This window comes from Chaetodon trifascialis, chromosome 20, assembly GCF_039877785.1.
Source record: "Chaetodon trifascialis isolate fChaTrf1 chromosome 20, fChaTrf1.hap1, whole genome shotgun sequence".
Taxonomy (NCBI): domain Eukaryota; kingdom Metazoa; phylum Chordata; class Actinopteri; order Chaetodontiformes; family Chaetodontidae; genus Chaetodon; species Chaetodon trifascialis.
The window spans coordinates 139,059-157,187 of NC_092075.1; the positions used below are offsets into that span (position 1 = coordinate 139,059).

The 18,129-nt window shown below is 43.0% G+C and overlaps 2 protein-coding genes across 2 annotated transcripts; one reads left to right on the top strand and one right to left on the bottom strand.

Moving 5' to 3' along the window:
* Positions 1-2,248: 2,248 nt before the first annotated feature.
* On the top strand, positions 2,249-3,182 carry ufc1 (ubiquitin-fold modifier conjugating enzyme 1). The gene has a single exon (XM_070989538.1). It carries the CDS (start codon positions 2,379-2,381, stop codon positions 2,892-2,894), a length of 516 nt encoding a protein of 171 aa, XP_070845639.1. The 5' UTR covers positions 2,249-2,378; the 3' UTR covers positions 2,895-3,182.
* Positions 3,183-3,937: 755 nt separating this feature from the next.
* fktn (fukutin) lies at positions 3,938-17,763 on the bottom strand. Its single transcript, XM_070989539.1, has 10 exons — positions 17,511-17,763; positions 16,925-16,981; positions 15,664-15,864; positions 15,258-15,404; positions 13,057-13,187; positions 11,760-11,892; positions 11,238-11,367; positions 6,778-6,911; positions 4,756-4,880; positions 3,938-4,466 (listed from the first exon to the last, which is right to left on the bottom strand). The coding sequence occupies exons 1-10, from the start codon at positions 17,610-17,612 to the stop codon at positions 4,253-4,255; spliced, it is 1,374 nt and encodes a 457-aa protein (XP_070845640.1). The 5' UTR covers positions 17,613-17,763; the 3' UTR covers positions 3,938-4,252.
* Positions 17,764-18,129: the final 366 nt, after the last annotated feature.

Genomic DNA, 18,129 nt, shown 5'->3' on the forward strand with positions numbered 1-18,129 from the left:
TCTTCTCTTGCTGAGTTGTATGGCGGTTGGCATTCATACAAGTTGCATTACCACCACAGAAAATAAGATAAGAACTGACCCCCACTGAGATAATTCAGATGTTACAGAAAGCAATAATATTAAGAAGAAAAAGAAGACGTAGAAAAAGAACAAACAGGGATACTAAACAAAGGTCACCTGCGTATGTACATAGTATTCAAAGAGTATAACAATAATATTGCATTGAATATTTAAAGTGTACATGGTAGGATAGGGATAACAAAATGAGGGATGGGTTGTCCATGATCGATGTCAGCTTGGCTGACGTCCTCCTCCTCACCCACCTCCACGATAGGGTCCAGAAGGCAGTCCAGGACAGAGCCAGCTCTCTCGACCAGTTTGTTCAGTCTTTTCTGTCCCTCTTAGAGCTTCCACAGCAGCAGACCACTGCGTAGAAAACTGCAGATGCCACCTCTGCCACATCTCTGTTGTCTGTCCAGTCCAGTTTGTGGTTGAGGTGAACACAGAGGTGTTCGTACTTGCCCACAATCTAAATCCTGGATGTTCTCTGTGTGTAGTCTGTGGCAGCTTCCTGTAGAGGGCTATCACCATCTCCCTCATCTTGCTGGCATTTATGTGCCGGTGGTCCCTCTCAGCAGCCACCAGCCTCATTTCAGTGTTTAATCTTGATCCATTTGATTAAGACATTGTGCCTGATCTGGTCTGATGGGCCTCATTCACAAATTTGGTAAGTTGCTGCATTTGTAACCTCAGTCATTCAATCATCTATTCATTATTTGTGCATTGCTGTATTCTTTGTATTTATTCATGGTAGCAATGGGTTAGGGTAGGGTTAGGGTTCCAAATCAAAGGACAATTCCCACCCAAGCCGTAATGCTTGGAGAGATGATCTCAAGGTAGATATTACTGGGAATGAGTGGAAAAATGCTTGCTTAAAAGCACAAAAGCAGACTATCAGCACAAAGTGGCTGTTCAGAACCTATGTGACACCTGTAAAACTACAATCCCAACATTCCTGATAACTGTACTAAATGCAGTGATACTGTTGGTACTCCACTACACTGCATGTGGGAATGCCAACTAATACAGTCATTTTGGAAAGATGTAATCAATCTGATTTCAGGGATGACTGATATGGAGGTCCCTCTTGAGGCAAAGCTTTGCTTACTAGCTATCTATCCTGATCACTTTGTACCGAACCGCAGAACAGCACCCAGGATTGATTTGTCCCTGCTTCAGGCTACGAGAGTGATTGTGCTGAAGTGGAAAAGTATGGACGGCCCTACACCTGCAATGTGGTTAAGAAAAAAAATGGTGAAAAAATGAACCTATGTGGCCAGAGGGAAACTTAATAAGTTCAGGGAAACGTAATTATAATAATAATATCTATCTATCTATCTATCTATCTATCTATCTATCTATCTATCTATCTATCTATCTATCTATCTATCTATCTATCTAGATATAGATATAATAATCAATCAAATCAATCAATAGTGATTTGATTTCATTTAGGTTTCATTTATTTATTTATTTAAAATTTAAAATGTTTTTTTTTCAATGTCCGTAATTTTTTCCTTGTCCCAGAATGTATATGTTGTTGAAGGTGGGGGAAGGGGATGTTCTTAAATGATATTGTACTCGTTAATGTACATTTTCTACACCAAAAACAGTAAATATATTGTTAAAAAAAAAAAAAAACAACCTCAGACGTGGTTTCAGTGATGTTTGTGTTTAATAACTTGTCCTGTTTTTCCATTAAATGTGTCTTTAGCTCAAATTAAACACAAGGTTAACTATTTTCACTTGGCATTTGAATTTATTTGTGGAGAAACTACATGAGACAAATTACAGCTGGCGGCAGAGCGAAGCGTTCATTCGTGGTGGCTCTCCGTGGAGTAAAGAAAGTGTGATGAGACAGCTGCAGTGATTTGGTGCCATATAAATAAAACTGAATTGAACTGAAGTAAAAACTGTGCAAGAATAATAATTAGGGTGGAAAAAACACAAGTATAAACTGAACTTGATTTTTAAACAGAAACTTATTTGAATCACATATTGAAAAAAAATTTGTTTTCAAACGTTTTATTGAATCATTTCAAACCCTACAGACATGTGACGTCAAACAGTACTGCGTCATCTGATACAAATTCAATGAGGATCAGTGAAAACTGTCAGATTGAAATGCATGGGAAGTTTTACTTTGAAAATGCAGCACAGGAAGTATTTCCTGTTGACGCCTTCTGCTCGGTGCCAAACCGGAAGTCCACGTCAGAACTCAGACGAGAACTGAGGACAGACCGAGCCAAAGTCGAACGGAACCCGTATCTCCCTCAACTCGTTTTAGGTTTTAAACGAAAACTTCTTTGGGGAGAAAAATGGCGGATGAGGCCACGCGCAGGGCCGTGTCGCAGATCCCGCTGCTGAAGACACACGCGGGGCCGCGGGACCGCGCGCTGTGGCCGCAGCGGCTGAAGGAGGAGTACCAGGCGCTGATCCGCTTCGTCGAGCAGAACAAAGCCGCCGACAACGACTGGTTCCGCCTCGAGTCGAACGCGGACGGCACGCGCTGGACTGGCACATGCTGGTTCATTCACGAGCTGCTGCGCTACGAGTTCCGGCTGGAGTTTGACATCCCAGTGACGTACCCGGACACAGCGCCCGAGGTAGCCGTCCCGGAGCTGGACGGGAAGACCGCAAAGATGTACCGCGGCGGAAGGATTTGCCTCACCGACCACTTCGCGCCGTTGTGGGCCCGGAACGCGCCACGCTTCGGCCTGGCGCACCTAATGGCGCTGGGACTCGGACCATGGCTCGCCGTGGAGATCCCGGACCTGATCGGAAAGGGGCTCGTGGTCCACAAGGAGCGGCAGCGCGAGGCGGCGGCAGAGTGACGTCACCGGACGAAACCGTGAACGCTGAAAAACTGAACCTGACCGAAAACGGTGAAAAACTAAACCGAGTCTGGCGGAGAGAAGTATTGACTGGGAGCTATAACTCACGGAAAAATGTGGAAATAACGCGAGATTTCAGGAAGATGACTGCCGTTCATTTCAATGAAACTCCAACAGATGACAGTTTATTTCTCATTTTTATGGAACAGTCTGGCAAAAAGTGCAGAAAGAAAAAAAAAAAAAAGTCCTGATGTTTGATTCCAGGACAGAATAAAGTGTTTGAAGAGGAAGTGGAATTTTAACTGGTCACAGTCTTATTTCATCAAATACAGATGTTATTTATATTTCTACAGTGAATGTCTGTCTTACGTGAAGTCTGTTTAATTTAATTCAGTTCAGTTTTATTTGTATAGCGCCCAATCACAACAGAAGTTGTCTCAGGATATTTTCCATATCGAGCTGGCTGGACCAAACTCTCCATCTCCAGAGAGCAAGGAGAAACCTCCTCCTAACAGGCAGAACCTCAGACAGAACCAGGATCAGGGTGGGCGGCCATCACCTCCACCGGGCGGCGAGAGAGAGAGAGAGGGAGAGACAGACGAATCCTACAGCAGCATAACTCCGGCCGGCCTGAGCCAGCCCAACTGTAAGACTAGCAAATTATTAGTGTTGGGATAAAATAAAGGTTCAGGTTTCTCTCTGATTGAGCAGCTGGTTAAAATACTGGATCTGCATTGAACAAGAGAACCAGAAGCTTCTTCATTCACGTCTCATCATCTTTCATGTGTGTCAGGAATAATGATTACTCGTTTACCTTTTGTCCTTTCAGTCAGTCGGAGTAGAAATGTGGTTTGATGAGATTTCTCTCCATTGAACACATTCATTTCCTTCAGGGTGGATTATTAAATCAGGAATCTTCAAACACATATCAATGAATGCAAATCATAGTCAATTTTAAATCTGTGTTGCAGCCACTGAAAGCAGTTCAAACAGTCAGTCTGTCACTGGTTCAACTGAACTGAGCTCAGTCTAAAGACAGAATGAAGCAGGTTTTTAAGAAATGTTCAGTGTTTATTACAAACACAGATGAGAAATAAGGTGACGTTCATGTTTCTGTATGCAGCGTCTCCATCTTAAATGTTAAATGTAAATCTAAATGAGGAAATGTGTCTGAAAATTGTTAAACTGTTCCAGATAACCTCAATGAGATGATGATGATGATGATGATGATCATCATCATCATCATCATCATCGTGACCATGTGCTCGTCCGCAGGAACCTTTCAGATTCTTGTGAAAAAACAAAAATCAGCTTTTTTTTACTTTATCTTTATTCATAGTTTCAGTGTTTTTGTTTCCTCAGTAAACCTGGACAAGCTCCGCCCACTCTGCCGGAGGCCACACCCCATTTTCCTGCACGTTGCTAGGCGACGACTTCCAGTCCCAGCCCCTCACTGGGACGCTCCACGTGGCGCCGTAGTTCGCTTTCACATAGTCGAGCGTTTCACACGGAACGCGAACTTTGAGCTCCAGAAGCTCCGCCCAGCAGAGCGAGAAGCGTGGGAAGACGTACCTGAGGAAAAAATCAAAGGAAAAACTTTCATGAAAAAAAAGACAAAGGTCCGTAATCCAGGTGTGTCACTGGCTGATGTTCAGTCTCATAGTTTTAAGACTCCCCCTCTGCAGCTTTAAGGATCTGTCAAAATAAATTAAATCGATCCTGAACGCGAAGTCATCGCTCTTCTGACGACTTAGGATGTTTGCTGTCATCTTCAGGTTAAATAAACATCAACGACGAATAATATTAATAATAATAATAATCATGAATGTCAGTTTAAAGACGGAAAGTAAAGGTTATTAACTTGAACTTCCTGCCGCTCTTCGCCTGCGTGCCTCCGTTCCACACGACATCTCCGTCTTCGTAGAAAAAGAAAACGTCCAGTTTGATGTCATCACTCACAAAGGAAAGTTCCAGACTGTCCTCCACCTGCACTTCAAAATAAAAGCTTCAGAATGAATTCATATTAATTTCAAACAGACATCAGTTAAATACAGCTAGAAAAATACACTTCAGTATTAAAGGCCTTTGATCTTCAAGACATTTTACTCTTGTGCAAAATGTACATTGATACAAATGAAACGTCAGTCAGTTAAATGTAGGGGGAGTAAAAGGCCGTCCAAGCTAAGACCAAGAACTAGAAACACATCTTTTTAAGATGGTGGTAACTCCAGGGATGGCGAGTCCACACCTCGACTATAACTGCAAAGGAACAATACAAACACCCACAGCCAATCAAGATCCATCCCAGTTTCCAGGGCATGGATGAGACTGTCTTTATAAAGACTCTGCCAGGACGAGGGACATCAGAGACACCCTGGATCAGAACGAGAGTTTGACCTCTGCTGTCATTACTGACTGCTGTGGTTTCATTTTGTCCTCACTGACGTGATCTTTCTGTTTGAGCTCGGCGTCTCCGTCCACAGAACGTCGGGCAGAAACACAACAAACAAACAAAGGAGCGCCGGGCAGAAACACAACAAACAAACAAAGGAGCGCCGGGCAGAAACACAACAAACAAACAAAGGAGCGCCGGGCAGAAACACAACAAACAAACAAAGGAGCGGCGGGCAGAAACACAACAAACAAACAAAGGAGCGGCGGGCAGAAACACAACAAACAAACAAAGGAGCGCCGGGCAGAAACACAACAAACAAACAAAGGAGCGGCGGGCAGAAACACAACAAACAAACAAAGGAGCGCCGGGCAGAAACACAACAAACAAACAAAGGAGCGCCGGGCAGAAACACAACAAACAAACAAAGGAGCGCCGGGCAGAAACACAACAAACAAACAAAGGAGCGCCGGGCAGAAACACAACAAACAAACAAAGGAGCGGCGGGCAGAAACACAACAAACAAACAAAGGAGCGGCGGGCAGAAACACAACAAACAAACAAAGGAGCGGCGGGCAGAAACACAACAAACAAACAAAGGAGCGGCGGGCAGAAACACAACAAACAAACAAAGGAGCGGCGGGCAGAAACACAACAAACAAACAAAGGAGCGCCGGGCAGAAACACAACAAACAAACAAAGGAGCGGCGGGCAGAAACACAACAAACAAACAAAGGAGCGGCGGGCAGAAACACAACAAACAAACAAAGGAGCGGCGGGCAGAAACACAACAAACAAACAAAGGAGCGGCGGGCAGAAACACAACAAACAAACAAAGGAGCGCCGGGCAGAAACACAACAAACAAACAAAGGAGCGCCGGGCAGAAACACAACAAACAAACAAAGGAGCGCCGGGCAGAAACACAACAAACAAACAAAGGAGCGCCGGGCAGAAACACAACAAACAAACAAAGGAGCGCCGGGCAGAAACACAACAAACAAACAAAGGAGCGCCGGGCAGAAACACAACAAACAAACAAAGGAGCGGCGGGCAGAAACACAACAAACAAACAAAGGAGCGGCGGGCAGAAACACAACAAACAAACAAAGGAGCGCCGGGCAGAAACACAACAAACAAACAAAGGAGCGCCGGGCAGAAACACAGTGAAAGCATGTGTTCTCATGTGGTTGACCAGGACTTTTCCATGTGACGCTCGTTTTCACTTGAACTGATGTGAATGGAAACGCAGTAGTAGCAGTAGTAGTTGAAGTACAATACTAATAAAAAGTACTAAAGTAAAAGTAAAATGACTGACTTAAAAAAAGTACACAATAGAAGCCATCGCTGTCACAGTACTGGAGTAAATGTACTGTGCTTCAGGTCTTAGGTGACGATTGAGAGTGATTGTGTTCGTGTGACTGTTGGCTGTTTTTTTAGGACGTCACTGCTCCAAACAACACAAACAAGAAGAAAGAAAATGAAGTTTTCACCTTTCCAAACTTATGTTTGAGTGACAGGCCTGCGTCCCTGAACGCCGTGATGATGTCTGACTTGAAGTCTGCGATGAAAATCCCAATATCGACATCACGACTGTACGAGATAATACTGCACTGCCTGAACCAGCCTGCAGGGGGCAAGAGACATCCACAGAGACAGGGAGACAGTTGGTCATGAGTGTAGATACTTTGTTCATCTGTACTGACTTCTTAACACGCTTACACATTTATGTACTTTAATGTTAGAATGATATACTGTCTGTCTGCATACTCCGTTAGCAGGTTAGCATCTTTTAAGCCTATATTCTGTAACGTTAGCATTTTAAACGTTGACGAAAACACCATTTTTCAAAGTTCAATTACGACCATTTCAAAATCAAAAAAAAAAAAAAAAAAGCTGAAAACTGATGATTCAAGCTGAAAACATGAAGCGAAACAAAGGCGATTTGTCAAATATAAATCAAGACGCTGATTTCACAAATCAGACAGACAGACGGGAAATGTTACTGCCTTCGAGATGTCAGATAAACCTCCACTGACATACATGAGGCCGAACAGCAGAGTGAAGCTCAAAACTCTGTTTTTACCAAAACACAAAGGTGGGGTTGGCCAGACAAATACCTGATAGATTATATACCTAAAAGGTTGGGGCTGACCCCTCCCACCCCGGACATAAACTCCTCGGACACTCCCCTCTGGCCGGGGTTGCGGTCCATCAGGACCAAAACCTCACGCCACAAGAACGGTTTTTTCCCGTCTGTCAGCCTCATCAACAAGGCCCGGACCCCCCCACGCTCTTCACGCTCCTCCTCTGCCTCGTCATGTCGCTCTGCCTCTGCCTGAGCTCTGTGCTACATTCACGCTCAGCTTGGACTTCTTCTGAAAAACAGACTGTGTTTCTGGGAAAAAACAAAACAGACTTGTGTATATGATCTGTTTTTTAGACTTATTGTTATATCTTTTATTTGTTGTTAGATTTTTTACTTATTTAGCTTATTTTTACTAGATGTGTCATGCACCAACAGCACCAAAACAAATTCCTTGTATGTGTTAAATCGTACTTGGCAATTAAGTTTTTTCTGATCTTCTGAATCTCAAAAGTCACCACTGATCAGCCCGACACTGGGATTAAAATGACTTGCAGACAGGACGGATGCAGGTTGAGCAAATTCCATCCCAAAGAGACGTCTCCTGTCGTAATGGATGAAGCACAGTGGAAAAATGACGATTAGAAAGAAGTGGACAAAGGTCAGAGAGACCACGCAGGGCTCTGTACACGGACATGACGCGGGTCGTCCTGCTGGACGCGGGTCGTCCTGCTGGACGCGGGTCGTCCTGCTGGACGCGGGTCGTCCTGCTGGACGCGAGTCGTCCTGCTGGACGCGGGTCGTCCTGCTGGACGCGGGTCGTCCTGCTGGACGCGGGTCGTCCTGGACCGCGTGTTTTGTTGGTCGCTGGGTGACTCGCTGAGACAGGAGAAAAGGGAATTATGGTAGTCTCGCTCTGATGATGTAAATGCAGGAATGACGCAAGTTTTCTAACACTTGACTGCACAGATTTGACTGAAGAAAGAAATCAACCTTCGCCACCTGAACCAGTGACTTCAGTCTCATGTCGTTGAGCTGTAAGTGGTTGCCAGCCATCCAGTCCTTCATGGCAGTCAGAGACTTGTGCAGAACGTCAGTTTGTGAGTCTCATCAGGCTTACGTGAGACACCCCCCCCACCCCCCCCCCCCACCCCCAATCAGAGGACGTAACCAGGTCACCAGAGAAGAGGGTTAGGCTTTGACTGGAAAGCTTCAGACGAAAACCAGACTGGAGCTGACCTGAAGGGTTGAGTGCCGTTGAGTAGGGCTGGCCAATAGAACGATAGCGATGTCTCGTGATAGACACGTCATCAATATCAATAAAAAATGCGTTCGATAAAACATTCGATCTTTTTTTTTTCTTCGTCGGAAAAAAAACCTGAAGTTGCGAAGCGAGGTCGGTTGCATGAACAAAGGCTCTCGCTCTCAGTGAGAAGAGAGCGAAGAAACTGTCCATAAAACAGGGAAAGTCAGCTCAGTATGGAGTTTTTTGGATTTTATAAGTCGGACCGTCGTCAGACCAATGTGGTCTGTAACTTATGCAAGACTGTCGTCCCCACCAAGACCAGTAACACCACAAACTTATTGAACCAGCTTAGCTGCGCTCACTCTTTGGAGCGCAGCCGTATTCGCCAACGTCCGCCAACCGCAGCAGCACCGACAAGCAGCTGACCGCCATGCAGAGGTATCTGCTTCAGTGCCTGATGACAAATCATCTAAAAGGCACAAAGACGTAACGGAGGCAGCGGCATCTCATACAGCTAAAGACACGTTTCACTGAGCACTGAGGAGAAGCCAGCTTACAAACAGCTCTTATAATAAAAATATAACTGAACAGTTCATGTATGTTCAGAGGAAGAAGAGCGACTGAAGTTGTTCTTATGTCTAGGCTGGTTTTATAGTTCAGTCAGTGTTACTGTGCTGTCATCATGTTTGTTTGTTTGTTTGTTTGTTTGTTTGTTACTGATGTCAAGTCCACCTCAGTTTCTGCTTTGTTTCCAAAACACTGCACATATCTGAAAACATTTTTTCAGCAGAAGGTGAATCAGCTCGTGAACTTTCTGCACTAAACCTGCAGAAAAAAGTTCAGTTTACATTTTTACACTTTTTTCACATTTATTATTTGTGTTGACATTTCCTTTCCTTTCTGCCTTGATAGCTGAGGGGATTATAATCAGAGGAAGGTTCAATTTAAAATAAAAATGTTTAGATTGAATGTATTTTTCTCCTGGTCCTTATTTTAAATAGGTCTTAAAAAATATCAATAATTATCGATATCGACCGATATAAAACACTTATATCGTGATACAGTTTTCAGACATATGGCCCAGCCCTACTGTTGAGACAGCTGTGAGCTGATTGGCAGCAACTTTCTCTGATGTTTCTGAGGTAAAAGGCAGCTTCGATATGAACCTTTAGTTTTTGGGAAGGGATGGACTAAGGCTAGCTTTTTCAGAGGTGCATGTTTAAAATAATCTGGGACAGACAGACTATCATTCCTACGGAGAATGTGGGAGACCCAGTTGGAAATGACGATAGACATTGAAATATGGGAGGAAATTCTACTTCTGCCATCAAAAATTTCCATATGTAATAGATTCAGAGAAATGCAATATAATATTTTACAAAATGTTTCTATATCTCCATACATGTATAGTAAATACACAGCAGGGGCGTCTCCAAACTGCCCAGAGTGTAAGACTATGTTAGGGACAAGAACTCACTGCCTCTGGGAATGTGGAAAGATTCGACGGTGTTAACAAAGTACATGTGATGAGGTTAGTGTGATCATTAAACAGCTACTACAGCCTAATCCAGTATTATGCTTATTGGGATACATCCATGATTCATTCAGGTCCCATAAGAATACTATACATTTTTTGCTTATGTTGGGCTGTTATGAATAAATGGGTAGGAGAGGAACCCCCCCCCCCATCACTGCATCTGTGGAGATCTGTGATAGCAGACTATATCTCTCTGGAAAAATTAAGATTTCATATTAATGGTCAGAATGACCTTTTTGCAGCAAAGTTTGACAAAGTGCAAAGAAACCTGGAAACTCAGACTACAACTGCCTAAAGAGCAAAGCCTGACAAGGACTTTTGAGATAATGGCTGTGGATGTATTCTGGATTTGCTACATCTGTCTTATAATCTGTATGTATTTTACTGGACTGTTATAACTCTGAAAATGTTGTAATTAAATAACTGCAATGTTAGCAAGTTAGCATGTCTATAACGTCGTACTGTCATGTTAGCATGTCTATAACGTCGTACTGTCAAGTTAGCATGTCTATAACGTCGTACTGTCAAGTTAGCATGTCTATAACGTCGTACTGTCATGTTAGCATGTCTATAACGTCGTACTGTCATGTTAGCATGTCTATAACGTCGTACTGTCATGTTAGCATGTCTATGTCATTATGTTGTTGTTAGTATGTTAGCATTAGGGATGTGTGTGATTCGCTGACTGGACCATTAAACGTTGCTACCCTCTCTAGTCAGCACCTGAAATACCTGTTGGTTAAAGTTCTACTTTCATTAATGTACACACTTGTATTTGATGCTATGTTGTGTTCATAATGCACAGCAGGGTTTCTGTTATTCAGTCAATACCGTTTTCTTTCAATGAGAATCTGTCAAAGAGTAACACATTTAACATTTTAGCAGCATTTAAAATGCCATTAGATTATTAAAGAATAGTGGTTTAAAATAAGTCTTACAATACTCACAATATTATTCTTGCAGATTAAATTGTGCTCAGTTTGACAGTTTTCTTACTTTAGACTGGTCGACTGGTCTAAGTTTGAACCTCCATTTAACTAACTGGGAAATAAGTGGTTCAGAACATCTCTGGATAGCATGTTACCCAGACAAGTGCCGCTGCTCAGCCAGAAGGGGACGTCCAGGTGAGCGAGGGTTCGAGCGGCTAAATGAAGCAACGACTTCGCTTTCCTCCGAAAATCCACCGCCTCCGGAGACGAGTCATCAGGGTAGAGCTACATTTACAGACAGTGGAGAGAGAGAGAGAGAGAGAGAGAGAGAGAGAGAGAGAGAGAGAGAGAGAGAGAGAGAGATCCTTTCAATTCACAATGAACGTTTGTGATTTTAATGGATTTGTTTGATTGAAATTTCATCTTCACTTCCACATTTTCTTCTTTTAAACATTTTGTTTGTGTTCATTTTCGAAGTCTTTCGAAATTATTCTTCATGAAAAACATTTTGTTTGATTTTTAAGCCTTTTGAAGTTAATCTGGTAAAAACACTTCACCTGTAACTCTCGCAGTTCTTCATTTAGCATTTCATTGTTTCCTTACGATTTCCAAAACACTTTCACTCCTTTTTCATTTCATTTCCCCCACCACAATAAAAGCCTTGTGTTCTGTCTGACCTGCAGGAAGTTGTGGGCGTCATGGTAACGACACTCCAGGAAGTGGGCGTGACGCTGCTCTGACAGAAAGCGGGAAACGTTGCGCGGGATTCGAACATCGAGGCCGTCCAGGACCGTCAGGACCAGCTCCGGCCTGTAGAGGGCGAACATGCACAAGAAACACATGGCAAACATATACACAGAAATAACGCTAATAATTAATTATTAATTAGATATGTCACTTCTGACATCTGGGTTCAGACTGACTGTCAGAGCAGCTGCTCCAGGTTAAAGGTTTGAAGTTTCGACGTTAATAACAGATGTTTTTCTGTGGTTCTGCGTGGTTCTCCAGAACACCGTCTCCTACAATTCTTTCTTTTCTTGTAATAAGTGTAAATGGAGGAAACCTTTATCAACAAAAGACTGAGGAACAGTCATTACAAACGTCTGCAGACCATTTAAAACCACTATATCTCAGACAACTAACTTATAATTAATTTAACTAACAAATGACATTTACCAGACAATTAAATAACATAAGTTAACAGAATCAGGTCACAGTGCAGATTCATCACTTTTCCTGTTGGCCTCTGGAATTTAAAGTGTTCCATCCAGTAAATGTGGAAAAAAGTAAGCACATGGTTTGTTTCTGTACTTAATAATGTGAGATCAAACAAGGTTTATAACGCTGATGATGGAATGATGATATCATCAGATATTAAATTAAATGACTTCCAGCATAAAGTAAATAACATGAACTGACAGACGAACACGTTCTGTCCAAATTAAAGTTGTGGGAACTAAAAGAGGAAACACTGAGCATCTTCCTGTTCTGACTTGTGAACCTGCTGCTGTAGTGAAGCTCCTTCAGGTGTTCGGGGACGTTTCAGGACGTGAATTTTTATCATTATCATTTGATGAGGAACCAGCTGATGTTTCGGACAACATGACATCACCGAGCTGCTGCTGAGTGCAGCTCTGTTCAACACTGAGTCAAGGCTGACTGCGCCAAACCTGGAGAACTAGCATCAGCAGCATCATCATCATCATCATCATCATCATCATCATCATCATCATCATCATCATCATCATCATCATCACCATCACCATCACCATCTGACATCAGATGCCTCACCAAAGAGAAGCAGTTCAGCCATCGCTGAAGTTCCTGTAATACGTGCTGAATGACTTCGTACAGCTAGGGACGCCTCCTTGAGAGGGCTAGGTGGATGAAGGCCACCGTGATAGAATTACTGCTCCGCCCGCCCCCCTCCAGCCGCCCCTGGTCATCTTGCTTTCACACATCAGAGGGTTTCACCTGTCATAAGCTCCCGCGTGGCGTCCGTAGTCGAGTTGTTTGAAGGGAGCGAAGCTTCGGTCCATGTTGGCTTTCGGGCGTAACGCTCCATGCCACAGGTAGTTCCCGCTCCGCTCGTACAGGAACACCACCTGCCACAAAAACAACCTGTGGTTTAGCCGTTTAGTGGTTTAGTTGCTACATGGTCGCAGGTGTTTCTGCTTTCTTTGTGGTGACCAGGGCCCGTTGCACAAAACTAGGATAAGGGATTCAGCCGGGATATGTTGGTGATCCTGACTCAGCTGATCCCTGATCCGGTTGCACAGAAGCAGGACAGCAGAAAGTAGGATGTGTTATGGGATGAGTTACCATGGAGATTTATTGTGTGGAGCTGGCCTGCTCCAGACCAGGCGAAGCTCCAGGATCTGTTGAATCTCATCCCTTATCTCAGTCAGCATCATCACAAACAGAAACCAGCAGTTATTCCACTGAGCACTACACACTGTTCTCACATCCAACCTGATCCACGTCATCATTTACACATTAACACAAAACATGAGCAGCATTCATTTCAGTTTGAAGTCATTTCATTCATTTCAATCATTGTAGATCAATGATTGGTGATTTTTTCTTTCTAACGTGCGTTCACTGCCCAACAAAATGGAGGAATTACAGCTGCTGTCGGGTAAAAACAGAGACTTTTCCTCATCTGCAGTTTTGTGCTTCATTGAAACGTGGACCTGTGGACTAATCCTGGACTCTGCGCTGCAGCCGGCCGGCTTCAACTCTTCCATGCGCACAGTTTAAAAAAAAAAAAAAAAAAGACGTGTACATATATTTATATTGTGAGATTTTTTATTTTACTACTGTTACAGTTCTTCTATTGTCGTATTTTTTACTTATTTTCTTATTTTTATATTATTTACTTACTGTCATATTTTTAACTTTTTAATTGCTTCTTCTTGATAGATGTGTCAGGCACCAACCTCACCAAAGCAAATTCCTCGTATGTGTAAAATCGTACTTGGCAATAAAGCTTTTTCTGATTCTGATTCTTTATTTCAGGATAAATCAAAGCATCAGTTCTTTCCAAACTGAAGTCACACAGTGACTCAGAATCAAAGCATATTATACAACACAGAAGAAACACACATCCAAAGGTCTGTATGTAACACAACACGTCTGCACACTGAAACAAAGCAGCACAAATCAAATGAACAGATGAATGGATGCAGGAGCCTGCAAGCTTGTATACACACAGTATACAGCACAAACACAAGAGGCCAGATCAATCCGAGCTGATAAGATCAACTTTATTTATCCCAAAGAGAAATTATGTAAAGGATAATGCCCGACGAGGTGTCCATGATCAGAAATGAATGGACGACGTCGAGGTGTGAACCGTCCCACGCGAAGCTCCGCTGATACCACTTACGAAATAAATAAATATTAAATCAATTATTAATACGTTAATGTTGTTTTTTACCATTAAAATCGTAAGCTTTTCCACAAGAACTGGACTATTTAATAACTGTCGTTGTGACGCGTTGCCAAGGTAACCGGCTCTGGCCACAGCTGTTATATTAGACCTGATCAGTGGAGGGAAGAGAGACGATGTTAACGTTATGTTACGATACAAAGCCTCATTTCAGAGGGCACGTTTCTGTCTTGTCGTTGTGATAAATAAACTGTGAAATAACGTATGTCAACTGATTCATAATCAGAGTACAGCTACGTTTCCGGAGATGTGAATCAACTGTTTGGATTGTAACTGTGATGTTTCAGCGGAGCACTCAGTGGGTATTTGTGCATCCAGGCAGTCTGCGATACTTCGCCACGCTTTCTCTCGCTGTTCTCTAACTGTGGCGGTGTTGCCTGTCTTTTTAATTTGCTCCTTCACCTCCTCGTAAGCCTCCATGAGGACTTCTGTCTCTGACGGGGAAAAGTACGCCGCTCTGGTTGCCATGGTGAATCGGTGAATCTGTGATCAATGGCGGGGTCTGTTTGAGGAGGCCGCGTGCACACACTGATCCAGGATAGGTTTCAGCTGGCTTGTTGAATCCGTGTCTGCTCATTCTGACTTAGTCTTTGTGCAACCGATTAAGCCTGGACGCTCATGTTTTGGATTGGTTGAACTCAGCTCAGTCACTTATCCTGGATGTCTTAATCCTACTTTTGTGCAACAGGCCCCTGGTGTCACCAGGTGATGTGGCCCCACCCACCTGGATGATGTAACCATGAAGGCGGAACAGGAAGTGCAGGGGGATCTCCTGTCCTGATAGGGTGTCCAAACTGGCCAGTCGCGGATCCTCTCCTCGCAGCTCCAGCATATCAAAGCCTTTCTGCTCTGCAGCCAATAGGAAGCCAGGCTGACAGACAAAAAACAGAAACAAAACAACAACAACCAAACAAAAAAAGCAATATTTTATTGATTAAGAAAGAACAAAAAAGTAAACAGATGTACCCTATGCAAACATATGCATACATTTACCAACAAAATAAAGTGACAATGACAATAAACACTAAACATAATAAATAAAGTTTATCTAAACTATAAATTACATTTAACACCACTCGAAGATTCTGTTATTTTACCACTTTCTCTCCGGACCGTGACACATCACTTACATCATACTTCCACAGGTTGGCGTGCAGAGCAAAGGACGTGATTGGCCGGCCAGTGCACAGGAAGCTGCAGTGTGGCTCATGCACCAGCCGGTCACGCTGCCGCAAAGTATCCTGGGAGAGCAGTGTCAGTGCAGCGGTGTCGATGAGGAACAGTGGCAACCTGAAGCGATGCGCTAATGCCAGAAACTTCTTCACTGTTTGCTGCCAAATCCAAACAGAGCAGATTCAATGAGATAACATCACGACTGAGAGAACTTCTAACAATTAGGCTAACAGTGATGAGAAGACTGCTAACAATGATGCTAACACTGAGGCTAACAGTGATGAGAAGACTGCTAACAATGATGCTAACACTGAGGCTTACAGTGATGCTAACAGTGGTGAGAGGAATGCTAACAATGATGCTAACACTGAGGCTAACAGTGATGAGAAGACTGCTAACAGTGAGGCTAACATTTAGGCTAACAGTGATGAGAAGACTGCTAACAATGATGCTAACACTGAAGCCAACAGTGATGAGAAGACTGCTAACAATGATGCTAACACTGAGGCTAACAGTGATGAGAAGACTGCTAACAATGATGCTAACACTGAGGCTAACAGTGATGAGAAGACTGCTAACAATGATGCTAACACTGAGGCTTACAGTGATGCTAACAGTGGTAAGAGGAATGCTAACAATGATGCTAACACTGAGGCTAACAGTGATAAGAAGACTGCTAACAGTGAGGCTAACATTTAGGCTAACAGTGATGAGAAGACTGCTAACAATGATGCTAACACTGAGGCTTACAGTGATGCTAACAGTGGTGAGAGGAATGCTAACAATGATGCTAACACTGAGGCCAACAGTGATGAGAAGACTGCTAACAGTGGGGCTAACGCTGACACTTACAGTGATGCTAACAGTGGTGAGAGGAATGCTAACAATGATGCTAACAGTGATGAGAAGACTGCTAACAGTGAGGCTAACACTGACGCTTACAGTGATGCTAACAGAGGTGAGAGGACTGCTAACACTGAGGCTAACAGTGATGAGAGGACTTAACGGTCAGGCTAACATTGAGGCTAACAGTGCTGAGAGGACTGCTAACAATGATGCTATTACTGAGGTTAACAGCGCTGAGAAGACTGCTAACACTGGTGAGAGGGCTAATAACAGAGGCTAATAGTGCTGTTGAAAGTGGTGAGAAGACTGCTAACAATGATGCTAACATTTAGATTAACAACAGGGCTGCTGCTAACATTTGCATTGACTCACCCATTGGATGTCGTTGGCGGTCAGGTGACCTGTTTGGCTCAGGATGTGAGGACCAGGCTACAGAAAAAAGGCATGTTGGGAAATTAAAACTAAAATCTGATTATATTGAAATGTAATGCTGCCAAAACAAACAAACAAACAAACAAACAAACAAAACAACAACAACAGCACACCCATTTTGTAAACAGCTGATAGTTTGTTAGATGGTTGGTGGTGTTTTGACACTGTTGGCTTTCCACAGATTTTAGAGGTTTTTACAGTTCTGTTTGCACTGTCAGCAACAATAGATATACCTGCTCACTTAACATTGACCTGATTAACCTGAACAGATTAATCGTTAAATAATGTTGATGACTGTATATTTAGATATTTTATATCTCAAATAATCTGGGGTCTTTGTTGCTTTTCTATTGTTCAGCTTGACGAAAGAATTGTAATATAGTTTGATATCAACCAGAAATAAGGTTGGTTTTTGGTTGGTCCATTTCATATCATATACATTTCCAAAAGTTGTTTTCAATGTACATTAAAATATCAAATATGATCATTTGACGTGTTGTTTTCTTTATTCTTCAGTGCGTCTCACCTTGCTGACGTACTTCCTGTAATAATACAGCTGGAACAGCAGGAACACGGAGCTGCTGACAATCAGCAGCAACAAAACGGCCGTCCGGTTCACACGAGGCATCCGGTAACAGCGCGCGGTAACCTGCACCTCATGACGTCTAAACCCAACCTTTTCGCTGGGGACGAACGGCGGCAAAACTACACAACGGCGCGAAAAACACCGAGGTGCCAAGCAGCGCCGCCATTTTTAAAACAAAACTATGGAGAAGGACGACCTCTTCCTGTTGCCGCCTTTATACTAAAAGCATGCGCGACAACCAGGCCCTTCACAATAAAAGCTCGAAGCGAACCTTTTGTCCTTCTGTCCCACAACTTTATTGCTGAAAAAGCAACACGCAAACAATCTAACAGCGCCATCAAGTGGTAATACAAGAAAAGAGCAACTCAATCTAAATCGAGATTCTAAAAAAAGAGCAACAAACAAAACAAATAAAACAAGCAGAATATCGATTAATGAATTCATTAGAGAGTAGAGAGTAAATCTAGATGAGGATGTGATGAATATTCTAAAGCTTTCTTCTGCTTCTTGTAATTAGAGCAGTGCTTTTTATGTAAAAAATATCTAAAAACAGCAAATA

What these genes read in the sequence shown, in the direction of transcription:
- fktn (XM_070989539.1), bottom strand. Translation starts at nt 17,612, where the DNA reads ATGCCTCGTGTGAACCGGACGGCCGTTTTGTTGCTGCTGATTGTCAGC. An exon ending in ACAGGAAGTACGTCAGCAAG is followed by an intron (nt 16,982 to 17,510) that starts GTGAGACGCACT and finishes TTTTTTCTGTAG; the next exon opens with CCTGGTCCTCACATCCTGAG. An exon ending in TCAAACATAAGTTTGGAAAG is followed by an intron (nt 4,881 to 6,777) that starts GTGAAAACTTCA and finishes TTTGAAGTGCAG; the next exon opens with GTGGAGGACAGTCTGGAACT.
- ufc1 (XM_070989538.1), top strand. Translation starts at nt 2,379, where the DNA reads ATGGCGGATGAGGCCACGCGCAGGGCCGTGTCGCAGATCCCGCTGCTG.